Here is a 16,324-nt window from a genome sequence, read left to right on the forward strand (position 1 = left end):
GGATAAAGTTTTAAGCTGCCATTTTTCTCAACTCCATTATATATTTTCAAAATCACCCTTCGTTTTGAACAGCCATTGTATTTGAAGTTTAATGATCCATTTTAATTGATTTACAAATGTTGACAACACATTTAAAAATTGTTCTTTAGAAATGCGTATGTCTAGAACGCTGATAGATTTTAGGTCAACTTGAAGATGTGTGAATGTGTGGTGGGAGAACCCAGTCTGTCAATCAAGTGGTAGCTTGAGGACCCCTCCTTGTGGGCGTGGTCATTTGGATAAGAGTGAGAGACACTGAGAACTGCTTCTCTCTTCCCTTCACCTTCGTCCTCACTGGGACCTGGGTCTGCTTCCAGTGGCAGCTCCATGTGGGCTGCCCGACCCTGAGAGCCAAGGGAATCCTGCCACGCTTTCACAAACCTTAAATCCAGTCAGTTCTGCACCCCGAGACCAGTGATCCCCCTTTCCCATCACCTTCTGTGTCATTGGCATTTGCCTGAAGCTACATGCATCTTGACTAGGGGCCTGGCGAGAGCATCGAATGGGCTGGAGCTGAACTGGGTAGGGATGCTTCTTGATATATTACCTCCTGACACAAAGTTCCTTCTTATACATAGATGAGACACTGCCTTCTTTGTTTCTCCAAACAACCCAAACTAGCACAAGGACTCATTTTACTTCAAAGTTATACAAATGAAAATAAATATATCTACATATGTGTATACATCTACATGCATAAGATACATACGCATAAGTCTGGAACAAATTGAAGCTTTGGAAACTTTAAGATGTAGTTCTTGTCCATGGTATCTAAAATCATATCATACATTAACCTCAAAAGGCAAATAAAACTTGTTTTGTGCCAATAAATGGAATATACAGGAGACTCCTGTTTTCTGTTTGTCTTCATATATTAAAGCACCACAGAAATCCCGATGTGCATGATAACACTGTTATGCATAATCAGAAAGGGTTCTTTTGTTATGAAGAATGTAGCCCTATATTAGGTCACAGTAGTCTACTCTGTAGCAATGGAACACCTGATTTGAAAGAAACTATTTCATAAAAGAAAAGTTCTGCTCTTACCTTCAGGTAAAATGGTTACCAAGGCATGAGAATGTGTCAGTTGACTAATACCAATTCATATCACTTCTGCATTGTTGCCTCATACCTTGGTCATTCCGGCAGGTGGCCTTCAGGACACGGTGCCCCAGTCCACATTTTCCATGATCAGGGATACAGATCCCTTCCGATACCAGCCATTGATGGCACAAGGGGTCCTCACAGGGAATAGATTCCACCAAATGCGGGCAATAGCCGGCTGGTCCTGTGGGCTCCGTGAGGACATGGCGTTGCCTTGTTCTAAATCCTAAAACGAGAGAAAACCAGAGTTTTGTAGCATCCCACGACTTTCTGACCCAAAAAACCCTCATCAGTTGTCTACGAGTTGAAAGTTGCCCTTGAACACAGCTCTACTGGGCGGGCCAGCTGATTGGTTTTAATTTGCCGGTATGTGGAGATGGGGGGTGAGGGTGGAAATAGTAAAGAAAATGAAAAAGAGCTGCAGCTGACATTTTTCTTCCAAGAATTTACAACCTGAAGTTAGAGTGGCTGGAAATAATCAAATAGAGCAATAAGTAGCATATGTTCAACTTATCAGTGAACCAGTAAAAATAAATGAACTGTCTAGCAGAAAGAGCCTGAAGATACAGAAGATAAATGAATCCATATCTTGATTTCCCTGTTGTTGTTCGTCATTTTTGTGACTCCTTATGAAATTCAAATGGAACTACACATTGGCGTATCTTTACTGTTTACCTGCTCACAGCTTCTAGCCCTGAGCTGTCCTTCATGGATTCTTAGAGACTCTCAATCAGCCTGACCTGGGAAGAGAGCACCTCATAGGCCCGGGCTCATGAGCATTTTCACCCAGAGAGGCATGGATTCTTCCACTACTATTCAGGCTTACAGAGCCACAAACTCAATTTCAAAAGGAGGTAGCAGGCACACAATAAGCAATGGGGCCAACTATACGTTTGTAAAGAATGGTAGGTTCTGTGGTGAAACGGAAGCCCTGTGCTTTCTTTGAAATGGTGTTGTTAGTTGCTGTGATGTCCATTGTGCCCAATGATACCTCATCGATATAGACGGTAACTGTGTCGTGGGGTTAAAAGGGCTGTGACCATGCAATCTGCTCAGAATCCCACCAATGTGTAGCGTTGCTACCTTATAGGCACCTCTGGATGGGTTTCAGCTAGAAGCTAAACATTTGACCATGTGCATCACATTAGGATACTTTGCTTTTAAATGATGAGCTCCTATCAGCTTCTACTGACTGTCGTCACGAGAGACTGCAGATCCCCTGCTGCAAACCATCTGAATGTTGCACAAGAAGCCCAGGTATCCAAGTTTTCTTTGTTTACTTACATGAAATTGAGCCTTTAAAGCAGTGGAGGGACGGTTACAGTAAAAGTAAAGAATAAACCTGACTTGAATGGTTAAGCCCTTCTCATTTGATTTCCCTTTTGATAGACTGAACTTGATCTGGTTTTTAATATTTTCCGGGGTTTTGTTGTTGTTCATTTGTTTTCAAATTTCAGTTTTATCTGCTGTATATAGGTATTATTGGAAGATTTTTTTGACTCTCTGTTTTGTATCTTTCTATGTTTTTGGTATATGTAGCTCAAGATGGGTTAATCTATACAGACAATGACTAGAATAAATGGGGTACTGGGGGGTATAGCAGGGAAGAGTGGAGGTGATCAGGAGCTGATATCAAAAAGTACAAGAAGGAAGAAAATGTTTTGAAAATTGTACAACACAGCTTGAAACAACTGAATTGTTGAATGGTATGATGTCTGAATTATGTCCTAATAAAGTTATTAAAAATAAAAGAGTAGAATCTAATTCACCTTTTCCATCACACTTTTATCAGTGGGTCATACGTTGGACCCAACTGGAATGCTGGAAACTTACAACCCAGATTTAAACTACCAGTAGAGTTGCTTTTGATGGAGAAGGGTCAATAGCTACCAGGCTACAATGGACTAGGGAGAACGAGGTTAGCTACTTCTAAGTGATTCTCCCCTGTAATCCTTAAGACGAGCAGTGGAACATTATCTGGTATAGTACTGGGAGATCAGCCCCTGAAGTTGGAGAAACTCATAATAAAAATAGGGAAGGATTACCTCATTAAAACAGAGATAATCTTAGTGATAAGGCAAAGCAAAAGTTTGGGTGTCTTCAACAGCAGATGGGCACTGATCAGGGGATGGAACAGCTGTAACTCTCTTGTAAATGTGATTATAAGTAATCATAAGGTGGAATCTATGAAACATTAACTAGGAAAACTAAAAGCCTTCAGAAATAAAATGGAATGGATACAAAACAAAAAGAAATTCAAAGGGGTAAGATCCTGTCTGTAGGGTGTATGCAGTAAGGTTTCCCCAAAAATGTCTGGAAGGACATCCTTTGATTCTCTTGAAAAATGAGCGGGTGAATGGTGCTGATGAAAAAAAGAAATGTAACTCATAACAACTTGCCTGGCCTTTTTCTCACCAATGCAGCTTTGAATTTTCATAAAATTCCTTCATAAGAGCACCGCCTCCACCCTCCCACAGATCACCCCGGGTCCTTCAAGAATATCACCCATAGTCTGTTCAATCGCCTCTGCATATGTACAAGCGGGACACTGAGAAAGGCAGACTAAAAAGAATCAATGCGTTAACGTGTGGTGCTGGTAAAGAAGATTGACTACCCCTCAGACTGCCAAAGAACAAAAAGATCTATCTTTGAAGAAGTACAGCCTGGTGACTTCTTGGAAGCAAGAATGGCAGGGTTTGTCTCACATATTTTGGACGTGTTATCATGAGAGATCATCTCTGGAAAAGGACATCATGCTTGACAATGTGGAGGAGCAGTGAAAGAAACGAGACCCTCGGCAGGCTGGATTGACGCAGTGGCTGCAACAGCGGGCTCAAGGTTAAGAACAATCCTGAGGAAGGCTCAGGACTGGAGCATCTTTCCTTCCATTGCGCCTTCAGCTGCCGAGGCAAAACTGTCTCGAAGGCATCTAACATCAGCAGAGATCACCAAAAAACACCTTAGCCCTCAGAGGTTATGCCTCTGTCTTTTCATTTAACTGGCCCAGTAGATCTCTGGGAAGCTGCTGTTTTGATTGGACTTGGGTTTTTTTTGTTTTGTTTTGTTTTTTTTGGTTAAAACTATCTACCAAGACCTAGGCAATGGTATTACTGTGAGAACGTGTCTTCAGCCATGTCCTGAACACAGAGACGTGTGCAAACACTTTGTTGTGCGGAAAAACCAATGCATGTACGAACTAGAACCCCAGAGCAATACATTTCAACATCTCTTTCTTTTCTCTTTCCCTCTCCTTTCCCCCTCCCTGTGTGTGTGTGTCTCTCGCACACATGTGTGGTCTGCCCTTCGACACATCTTCCTGTCTTTATGAAGTAGTCCCCTTTCCTTGGACTATTGGGAACGTGCCCCCTTCCTTGGCCTCTTGGGAAAGAGAAAGAGAGAGCACATTAAACTCCCCCTCATGAGCACCGTGAGCTCTCCTGCCATAAACTGGAGTGACCTCTATTCTCACACACAATATCAATAAGTCATTTACTAATTTCCTTATATTTGTGCTTATTTTTTAGAACATATTTGTGTAAATAAAATGTGGTCTGGAACTACACAACGCCTATTTATATTGTTTGGAGAGGCTCACAGTTAAGCCAGAAAACTTAGCAGTCTTTATTGTGAGATGTTGGGATGTCCTGTGGCAAGGCACATGATGTGATCGAGGGGCATGTGCAGTGTCCTCTCTATAAAACCTAGTTGCATCCAGCTCACCATAAATTAATAGACTGCATCTTCTCAGTCAACAAAATCCTTCAGTCCTTCCTTGGTGGTGCCCCTGTCCTGACTCTGCTTAGCATCAAATCACAGCACCAGCTCAGCCTAAAACAAAAACTCTGGATTCTCTTGCTAGCACATGACTTAAGCCACACACTGGCATTGATAACTGCAATAGCCTGGGGCTTCCCCAACGTGCATCTCTCCTAAAGGAAGCATAGCAGCCATGTCCAAAGTCACTGAGCTCCGACAATCTTCTACTTCTATTGAATTCCATATTAATCAGATAGTACGCCAGTTGCTCTCAAGTCAACAAATCTGACTCATGGCCCACCCCACAGCTCTGAGTAGACAGGAACCTCATGGTGGTTTCACTGGCTGGTTTTCCCAAAGTTGATCACCAGGTCTTTCTATCAAGGTGTCTTTGGATGTCTCACACCTCCAACTTTACTTTTAATAATCAAATGCACTAACTGTGATACTACCAAGCTACGTAATCAGGCAGCACCACTCAGTAAAAAGCAACTACTCTGTGCAGGTCACTGCCCTGTTCTGTGGGGAGTCACAGGAGTAAGAAAATATATGTGTGTTCTTCAGAGAGCATAACAAGGAATAGGCCAGAGGCATTAAGTAAGTATCTACCTTCCATCAGGACTAGGACAGCTCATCTATTTACCTCATCCAAAATTAATACATCTTCAAAACGACTCCATAGCTCACATTTTGCTGTTGATACTTTTAGGAATGCCCTGAAGTCAAGTCCTTTTTATTAGCAACCTGATGAGAGGACTTCAGAAATGTCAGGGAACGATTCCTTTATATTTTAATTCAATTTCATCATGAACTTTTTGAAGTGCCCTCATGAGACTAAGTGATAATTACTTCTCCAAAGACACGTTAACTAATTAAATGGATGTTTATGGACTTCAGTTGAGCTCTTTCTGAGCTATTACCTCCTCACATGAAAGAAGTTAAAGTCAACTCAGGTATCTCCCATGTGTGCTAGCCCTACTTTACCAAAATGAACAGGCCTGAATGAAATGTTTTATTAAATTACAGGGGCAATGAATCGTTTAATTTAGCTCATCTAGCGACAGTCTCTGTACAGCCTATCTTGATGGGGCTGGACATGAAGGTGGGGGAAGGATTCAGTTGTGAGTGCTTGTTAACTGGATTTATGGTGTGTGTCATCCTGCTGGGTATAAAATGAGCCACCGGAGAAGCAGGAACAGGACTCTTATTTCCAGCAAGAGCCAGGAGAGGAGTGCATTCCCTGGACCCTGATATCCTTGCACAGAGAATCTCGCAATCCAGAAGGCAGCTGCGACGCCCCAGGCATGGCAGAGGAGCAGCAGAACCAGAAGCCAGAGCTTGACAAGAACAGGGGACTTCTCAACCAGAAGAGCAAGTACAGCTGCGTGCTCTGGGGTAGGAGGCTGGCATGGGGAGTGGAGTGCTTCTGGGCACTAAATCCAGGGAGGTGAGTTAGCTGTCCCCCAGAGCTGGAGCTGCACGCCTTTGGATTGAGGTTTACAATGGAGTGGGGGCTCTTTGAGCATTTATTTGCCGCCCTGAAAGAACTTTGTAACCTGCCTGCCCTGACTGAACAACTGCCTCCTGAGCATTTCTCACTGAATTGTAACCTGTTCGTTTCCACAAGAAACTCTATAGTTGTGAGTACTGTGTGAGTTCTATGTGGCCACTGCCATGAACAAAGCCTGGGGGAGAAAGTAGAATATTGTTTGAAATAGGCCATTTAACTAACGATGCACAGACTGGATTGCAAACTTGTGTGCACAAGGTAGCGGGAATTATGTTAATCCATTTTAAACACTTGACTTTACTCGTTTCCCTCAAGTGGATTCTGACTCGACCCAAGGATTCTGACTCATAACGACCCACAAACTGTCACTGTGGGTTTCTGAGACTGTGACTCTGTCTGAGAGTAGAAGGCCTCATCTGTCTTCTGCTGAGTATCAGCCAAATGAGCAAGCACTTACAGAATTTTTCCTCAAATCCTAGTATTTCAGAGATTTTTCTGTGAGCTCGGGTTTGGGTTTAGCATACAGTCTATTTGAAATAGTTGTCGTTGTTAGCTGTCCTAGAGGTAAGTCAAACTCATGGCAACCCCAAGTAGGAAGAGTTGGATTGCTCCATCGGGTCCAAGGCTATAATAAACCTTGAGAGGAAGAGAGCCAAGCACGACAACCTTTCAGCTTGTACTTGAGCACGTTTTGTTACCCAGGGACTCCTTGTGGAATATAATCAGAAAAGATGAAACTGGGAGTTAAACAAAGAAAAGCGATGAAGTACGGATGGCAGAAGAGTGAATAGTGGTTTTGACGGGAAGCCGTGGAAGAACCCAACCTAGTAGGCCTACTCTCAGGTGAATCCTGTTTTCCTGCATATTAGTGATCCAGAAATATCTACATGAGCTTTCGCACGACTATTCATAAGCCACACCTTTTAGCACCAACTCCACTGAGATAGCTTGAAGAAATTTCCAGCAGGTTAAACATAGATGGCAGGCATTGACTCCATCTTTTATTTATTATAAAGTGTTTCTCATTTCAACATTCTTTGTAAAGTTCCGTGACATGAATTTTATTGATCATGTAATGCAACCATTTTCATTATCTGTTCAAACATTTTCCATCACTTTTAGAAGAGATCAGAGTCGCCTACGTTATGTATTGAGTCCCAATTCCTCTATCTGCCTCTACCTTCTATCTGCTCTTGGTGCCCACCAGTAAACTTCATTTTCTATCCTGCTCTTTGCACCCCATAGAAGTTGAATCATGCAGTACTTTTCCCTTTGTGATTGATTGGCTTATTCCATTTGAAGTATTCCATTTGCTCTGCATTTCTTCTGGTCCATGAGGGTGAGTTAAAACTCCAGGTTAAAACACCTGAATGGCCTGGAAATTCTGGTTTCAAGTCTTTAGAAACCCACTCCCATCCTTCCAGGGGTAGCACTTTAAATCACCACTACTGGTTTACACCTTGTTGTGAATAGAGAAAATAGAATAAACATTAATTGGAAGAGTACATGCACAAACTTAGGCGGAGGGAATAGTGGAAAAGGAAATAAATGCCTCAGCATACATATTATCTACGACAAAGCAAATTGATTTTATATAGTCTGCAGTATAGGTGGATCCGATCTAGCAGACAAGGATGGGAAATGAGCCCCCCCCCCTCAATGTTTATTATAACAGATCCAAAATTTGTATTTTCTTACTTCAATGTGTGGTATTGATTTGTTTCAGAACATAGAAGAAAATCTATGTTCAAGCATGTTTTGATTTGAAAACATTCCCAAGGGGATGTTTTAGGATAATAGGTGTCATGGTCATGACAAGGAAATTGATAGGAGAAGGGAAGCCAGTCCCCGAAATCCTAGCACGTTCACCTGCATCTCTTGTGATTCTGCATAAGAAAGTGAGGCATTTTATTGTGCCAGCCTGGCTGATAAACACAAGTGGGATTAATTGAAGGGAAGAGAGATAAATGGCTCGGTGAGCCTCGCCTTTCTTGTCTCTCGCTCTTTGATCATTAGACCAGTGTGCGGCTGCCTTGCATGTTCTATGTCTCAATTTAGAGGCAACACAACCTGTGGGACATCCTAGCCAGTGGACTGTATTGCTGTAAGTTGAAGTCCCTTTAAGCCTACACGATTGGAATGTACATCTCTGGAGCTGGGGACCGACGCTTGGTGCGCTGGCTGACAGTTGGTGACCTACCTTGCTGTTTGCTGCCTGTGTATATATAGCCTAGCTCTCTCTACAGAGGACTACCTGGAAGCCTTCATGACTTAAAGGACTTCCAGAGTCTCACAACTCTCTCAGGGGAGTGAGTTGTACTGAGCCCTTTGTACTGCTTTATAATTTAACTGTTCATTTCTTGTGTTTTATATATATATATATATATGTATGTATATAATTTAGCACTTCATTTCTTGTGTTATCTATCTATCTTTATATATATATATATATATACTAGCAATCTGGTTTTGTCTATCCAGAGAACCCTGTCTAACACATTTTGGTACTGAGAGTGGGGTGTTGAAGTAGCATTACTAGTGCTGTTAAGACTAATCAGGTTGGAGAGGCAATTTAAGAAGCCATATTTATTATTTTATTTCTCTAGAAGCACTCCATGAAATTCCTTTTTATCACAAGTCCTTTCTGATGGATCTCTGAAAGGGACAAGAATATCAAAATAATATGGCTATGTACAAAAGTAATCATTTTAAATGCTTGACCTGGGGACTTGGGACCGTATCTGATGAGTAGCAACCAGAGTCTTAAAAGACCAAGAGGAGCCATTGAAGGGACCCTGTGCAGAGAAGCATAGTGATTAAAGATCTGAAGAAACAATCAGTGCCACAGAGCAACGCACCATGTAAACATCAGATGCCCACAGTCAGACCAGGATGAGAAGGTGCCCAGCTGCCACTTCCAACTGCTCTGAAAAGGAATCTCATTAGAAGGTTCTGGGTGGAGTGGGAGACAAATGTGGACCAGAACTCAGAAACAGGAAAGATACCAGGTTCTTTGTTTAGACAGAGATCGGTAGGATCCCACAAGGCTAAGGCTTAGTCAACCTTCACGTGTAAACCTGAATTCTCCCCCTGTTGGAACAGTGACTGTCAAAAGGGTGACATTTACAAGGGCAGAGGGTTGGGGAAGGAGTGAACATAGCAAGCAGGGGCAGTGAGTGGAGCACGCAATGGCACTCTGAAGGAGTGGAAATGGATGGCTCCAAACAAAATGTGAAGCCATCATGGGACACAAAACTAATGATCCACATTTAAGTGCTCACCTAAATCACAATGAAAAAAAAGTTCTTTAACAACGAATGCTCTCTAGCTGTGGAGTTGTGTGCACGCTTTCCAGTGATTTCTCTTTCATGTGTCTGTAATTATACCTCTCTGGGGAGGCCGCAGAGATAAAACTTCATCTACTTAAATGGCCCTGAAATGAGTCCCAGCTTCACTTGATGGGACTTCCCAGCTGAGCACAGGCTTCCCTGTTCCCCTGTCAGAGCGATGGAATGCTTGGGAGACTGCATACACCAGCTGTGTAGCGCAGCACCATGTCAAAAGAACGGACTAGCTGACAGCCACGCTCGGCACATCAGTGGTTCTCAACCTGTGGGGGTCGCAATCTTGTTGGGGGTCGAGCGACTCTTTCACAGGGGCCAAATGATTCATAACAGTAGCAAAATTACAGTGATGAAGTAGCAAAGGACATAATTTGATGGTTAGGGGTCGCCACCACATGAATAACCCGTATGACAGGGTCGTGGCGGCATGAGGCAGGGTGAGAACCGCTGCTCTATATGAGTCCTGACTCAAAGGTGTCTGGTCAAGAAGAGCAGCAACGGGAAGTGAATTTATATAATCACTGATTTCTTCTGTAAGGTAATAAAACATTGCCTGCTTTCTGATTCCCTTTTACTGTTCATTTATGGGGGGTGACCATGTGAAGGCAGTAACAGAGATTGAGGGATGGGACTAATGGTGACATCAGGTTAATCACCCTGACTTTCCACATTACTTTCTATTCATTTTCATTTACTTGCTCTCACCTCCCATCCTACACCTCCGTATACACGGGTCACCAGGTAGCACCACGGGGCAAGTGCTGGTGACTTAATTCTGAGAGGCCACAGCCCTGAGAACCATAGGGAAGAGGACAACTGCGCAGCTGCGGTCACCCTGAACGAACAGTAACAGACAGCAGCAGAGCCAAAGGGGGCTCCATATCTTGGAATGCATGAAGGGCCTAGATTTCCGCGAGTAGCTTCACTGTGTTTCTTTAGGGTAGAGGATTCAACGGTGACACTACACTCTGGTCTAAATTCCAGTCTTTTTGCTGCTGAATCGCCCGAGATCCCCGGCCTCCGTGCAATTGTACACTACATTTCATTTGCGCCAGACCCTGACTGCTGAAATTCCCGGTAGAATCATGGCCAAGACAGAGAGCATCTCGGACCTCAGGTCCACAAATCAGTAACAATAACGAGATTACTCAGCATCATCGTAACATGTCTACACTCCTTGTAGGCAAAATATCATTGCCCTCGAGGGCCAATCTCATGCTTTATACTTCCCACGAGGAATTATAGGCAGGTGGGCCTAGCAAGTTTTTATTAAAACTCTAAAAATCTAAATTCTCTCTGCTCTGGGGAGGCATTTGCCAAACAGCCAACTTCCAGATCGGAATAACAAATCATGGTAGTGACAGACTTTCCAGTCTGTGATCACAGAGAACCCCAGGTCGATCATTTAGCCTTGACCTGGGCCATGTCCAAGTCCCTGGGTGGTGCAAAAGGTTAAGCGCTCAACTACTAACCAAAAGGTTAGTGGTTCAAATGCATGCAGAGGGGCCTCAGAACAAAAGATCTGACAACTGGCTTCCCAAAGTCAACGTGTGAAATCCCTGTGCAGCAGTCCCATTCTGAGACATGTAGAGTCACCATGAGCAGAATCACCTGGATAGCAAGAGGGTTTTGTTTTGTTTTGTGTTGAATGGGCCCTAGAAAACAAATCAAATTTCATCAATCCATCACACCCCTAATCTCTGAGGATGGCTTAAGGGGTGCTACTACTTAATCCACACCTTCTCCAAATACAAAGATGGTGTTTATTTAGAGAACACACACACACACCAGTCACCTCATGTTCTCAAACTGTAACTGGCTGTACCCACTCTCTCTCACCCAACTGCAGTCTTCTTCCTCTCTCCCCACAAAGGCAAATGCAGGGAGGCTGAGATGGAGCTCACAACCCATTCTGTGTTTGCTCGGTCAGCTCACTCACGTGCTCTCCAGGGCAGGGGAAATCACTGACCAATATGGGCAAGCCCCAAGCCAGAAGGACTAAAGGTAACATCTTTGTTTGGAATGTGGTACAGACCAGAAAAATGGCTGGTCGACTAACATTGAGACTCAACATATACTTTGATCCAACCTTATTTAGGCTTACAGAAGAAATCAGCCAAGGAAGGCTGGTGCTTAAGAGGATCCCATAATAGTCCCTCTCAAGATGCACGTGGCAGTCAGATGCCAAGACCAAGCTGATCAAAGCACCAAACCCACAGTCTGAGTGACTAGTTCAAGCACATAGCACAGAATGATAAGATTCGTCTCTAGGGATTGTCCTGGAACAATGGGAGAGATATTCCTACTTACTGTATTTACAGTCTAAATTAAAAATCCGTGTTGGGTTCCACTGGATGTTTCAAAAAGAGTCTAATACAGAGGAAAGTAGAACCAAGAGATGGAGGAACAGCTAATTTTAAAGATTGAGGAAAAATGACAGAAATAGATTGAAGGCTCCATTTATAATATGGGGTACAGTTCAACCTTCCCTTCTATGTTCAGGACACAAATGAATAAATTCCTTTCTTTGGGCTTAAAACAGGATGAGTTCAGTTTTTTTCACTTACATCCAAAATAATTCTGAATGCTATAAGGCCACTTGGAATGCTGCGTATTCTACATCTTTGAAAACAAAGAGAGGCAATTCTTTATAGCGCTACGTTGCGTCCGCGTGGACAGTGACTGCTGTAACTAGAGGACACCCAAGTACAGCCTGGAGTGATTTTCTAGACAATGACCTTCAACAGGAGTGCCAGACATAGAATGCGGAGGAGCAGATCTAAGCACTCATAAGTAGGCACAAAGAACCCCATAAGCAATTACAAGAGGCTTACATGATTTGCTTACATGCGTGTGGATGGCAAGGCCATAAATTGTGAATACGAATATTAATAAGAGTTCGGTATGCCCATAAGCAGAAGGGGCCTAGAACATTCTGGTTGTATGACAAATAAAGGCATGTCATAGGTCGCCTCTAGTTTCTGTTGAGATTCAGACTTCTAGAACTTGAAAACACTGTCAGGTAGCTTCTTCTGTCAGAGACTCACTATATCTCTTCTAACCCAGAACAAAAGAGTCAAGGGGCAGATGCATGTGAACCGGGGTGTACATAAGTAAGCATGTGAGCACTCCAGGAACAACTAAAATATGCGTGTTTTGAACACAACATTAATGAGAGCGGGGAACTGTAGCGTTGCATCATTAAACCCTTAGTCATTCATTTATTCATGTTTATGTTGCATGTAGCAAATGGGATCAAGACCTGGCAAACCCAACCTACGTTTTGGATGCCCTTGGACCTCATTTCCCTTAGCAAAGACAATATTTCCTTTCGGCACTGCCACTTACGGGGAAATAATGTCAAGAAACCTTGAAGGTTGGTGACCGGAGGCAAAAGGTGGCCACCCAAAATGAGTATTTGGTGAGGACCATGCACGAAAAGCAAGAGAAAGCAATACTAAATGATGCATGAAGTTACATAGGTACATGGAGTTAACGAGTTTGAAATTTTTACCAATAGCCTAAGTGTGTGTGTAGGGGGGAAGGAGGTAATAAAGTTAACAATGTACATCATGCCCCTCATGGAACATACAACTAAATTGAGCATGTAAAAATCAGAATATATAGATATAGAATAGATGATATAGATATAGATAGATATAGATATAGATATAGATATAGATATAGATATAGATATAGATATAGATATAGATATAGATATAGATATAGATATAGATATAGATATAGATATATGTTCAAAGCAGTTATATTCCACTCAGTTGATGTTTAATTTGTTCAGTATGGATGTGTATGTGTCCACAGGAATTTGTAGAAAATACTACATTACTACATGTGTACCCATCATTGCACTAGCTATGAGCCTAATCGGATGTTCTAAAAGGGTTGGACTTGGGGCTCTGTAGAAACATCTCTACTTGCTTCCATAACAAATGAATACAGTCTAGCTTGAGCTGCTTATGTACATTTGTAAACAGATAGTTTCTTAAGCAGGTTTCATCAGCTGCTTAGATCCAAGCACACACGTGCACCCACTGACAGGAGGTGAGGTGGGCAGCAATGGTGAACGGAACTCACCTTTCCTCCCCGGAGGGTCTCTGCAGCTTTCGGGGGTGCACAGGCCCCAGGCTGACCAGGAAGAGACGATGCAGTCAGTAGAGCAGGGGATGCTGCAGAGCTGAGAGGCCAAAGGGGCAGGTCCCAAGCACAATGTCTTCTCCACAGGTCTAGAGACTGCAGAACAGAAAAAGAGTCATCATGTGACATTCTCTGGACAACCGTGCCAATGTTCCTCTCTTTTTGCCTGTGTGTTTTTTTTCCCACACCACCTTTAAGGCCTTTAAAAAAGGCAACCAAGCAAACATCAACACTCTCAAATACTCAGTGCTTCCGCATTAGTATTTTGGGTGAGGAAAGGAGAAAAAAATGACAGTGATAAAGGGTGTGCACTTGAGTTTCCTATTTCATAGTATTTTCCTTGAACTCCAAGAGAGGACAAAGTATCATGGATACAAATTTTCTAGAGTTATGACTGAAAAAGAAATTAAACGTCTTTGTGAAGTTTCCAAATGAGTGTATCTGGACTATATAAATGACTGGATGACTGTGGAGAAATCAAAATCGAACCCCCCGAGGTGAGGTGTTTAGCATAAGCAATCTACTGCAGCGACTCCCCTGAGGGGTGGAGGTCTCCCTCACATGAAGAGAAATGGTTCTCAGAACAAGAAGGGAAATGAGAACCTGTGACTGCAGGACTAACCCAGGCACACTGCCTGAAAGTGTAAGGCAGAGACTGAGTTGCCCAGGGCAACAGCCAAATAAAACCCTGTACCCTCTCCCAAAGATGCAGCCACAGCCAGGCCTGGTGTATTTGAGGAAGAAAACACTGCCAATGGCATTGAACAAGCTCACCCCTTTGTATGTACGTCCGTCCTGGCCGTGGAGAAAACATCAAGATGAAGAAGGTGTGATCTCTGCCCTTATAAGGGACAGAGGCATCAGAGGAACTAGAACAGCAGCATCAGAAAACTATACAATAAGAAGAAAGCCAAGCAAATAAGTGAGTGGCTTGCACAGTCAATCCATGGATGCTTCGTCGGATTTGACATCATTGACGGTCTGGGATTAAACTGGCTTGTGATCCAGCCAGGGTGATTCGTTAATTTTTTTTAAAAAATCAAGTAGCTTATAGGAACTATTTCCAAAAGTTCATGGAAAAGTGGAGTTAAGAGACACGGAATTTCCCCCATGGAATTCTTCAAGCTCCCTCTCTTTTAATTACTTTCTATGTTTCTTCCTATCTAGATAAGCCTATTAGAAATGGCTTCAAGCCAGATCGTGGAGTAGGAGTCTGAAGTGGTGAGACAGGTGCATGCTGGGGAAGTCTGGTAGAGGTGACAGGAAGTACAGCCAAGAATAGCGGGACTTCTACCAGAAATCTAACCATCACCTACAACAACCACAAAATCCTATCTCCAAACCCTTAGGACTCACGGGAAACAAGTTTTAATAGAAAAGGATGCTGCTCGGGTTCTCTGGGAGTGAACTGGGAGTAGCCCTTTATTTACAACCATTTCCATCGCAAAAGAAGGATTTGATTTGCCTTCAAATGAAAGGCGGGTGGGGGGGGGCGAAGGAAAGCTGACAAAATAAATGTAGATGGCTGAGCACCAGGCCGAGGGGAAGAGAAAGACCCAGGGCCCAGCTATCCCATCTGGAGGTGGAAGAGCAGCAGCAGGGGCGGCTGGGATGAGGGGGCGGTCAGATGAGGGGGCGGTCAGATGAGGGGGCGGTCAAAAGGAGGCGGGGCCGGCCCAGAGGCAGTGGGCAGGGCCAGCAGCAAATGAAGCTGTGAGGCTGCCGCGCACAGCTGTGAAAGGTCAGAAGGGCCAAACACACAAAGCAGGTGTTCACTGGGTAAATCAAGAGAGGAGAGAGAGAAATAGTCACATGAACTATTGGGGTTGCTTAGCTGTTCAGGAACAGCAAATGACCAAAAAAATTAAAAACAACAACAAAAACAGCACACAAAGAGGATATTAGGGAGCCCCGGTGGTATCGTGGTCGTGCGTTGGGCGGCAAGCCTCATGACCGGCAGTTTGAAACCACGGTAGCTCCTTCGGGAGAAAGACGGCTTTCTACAGCCTTCAGTAGTTACGGTCTCAGCACTGACTGGATGACAGAGAGTTTGCTTGAGTTTTTTCTTGAGAACTATTAGGAACTTTTCAGTCTGAAAATTATGATTGGAACGTAGGTGTGTCCTTGAAAAGTGCGATCTTTCAGTCATTGTAGTGTGCCGGATGTACTTCTCTGGCAGGAGCAGTGGTGTCTGGGATTGTAAACCAAAGCGCTCTTCAATGTCAAGTGTTGTTCTAGGAAGTGCCTGTGATTAGAACAATTTGGAGATTCCATGTTGTCCTGTGAAGGTTTGGACCTGACCCACGGAGCCATGATGGTGTTTGGGTGCTCATTAACGTCCAAACCTTGCACCTATGGGCATGTGGTCATTGCTTAGCACAGCAAATCAAGCTGTCTTAGATAGCGTCTGCTTTCA

The 16,324-nt window shown here is 43.4% G+C and overlaps 1 protein-coding gene across 2 annotated transcripts in view; it reads right to left on the reverse strand.

Annotated features, from left to right (window-relative positions):
* Positions 1-16,324, reverse strand: part of THSD7B (thrombospondin type 1 domain containing 7B) — a 1,078,590-nt gene that overhangs the window by 566,402 nt on the left and 495,864 nt on the right. For both annotated transcript variants that reach the window (XM_075530023.1, XM_075530024.1), the window contains exons 6-7: positions 13,849-14,004; positions 1,172-1,369 (exon numbers count right to left, since the gene is read on the reverse strand). In XM_075530023.1, coding sequence (XP_075386138.1) covers positions 1,172-1,369; positions 13,849-14,004 — 354 coding nt within the window. The remainder of the gene's footprint in view (positions 1-1,171; positions 1,370-13,848; positions 14,005-16,324) is intronic.

This window comes from Tenrec ecaudatus, chromosome 13, assembly GCF_050624435.1.
Source record: "Tenrec ecaudatus isolate mTenEca1 chromosome 13, mTenEca1.hap1, whole genome shotgun sequence".
Lineage (NCBI taxonomy): Eukaryota > Metazoa > Chordata > Mammalia > Afrosoricida > Tenrecidae > Tenrec > Tenrec ecaudatus.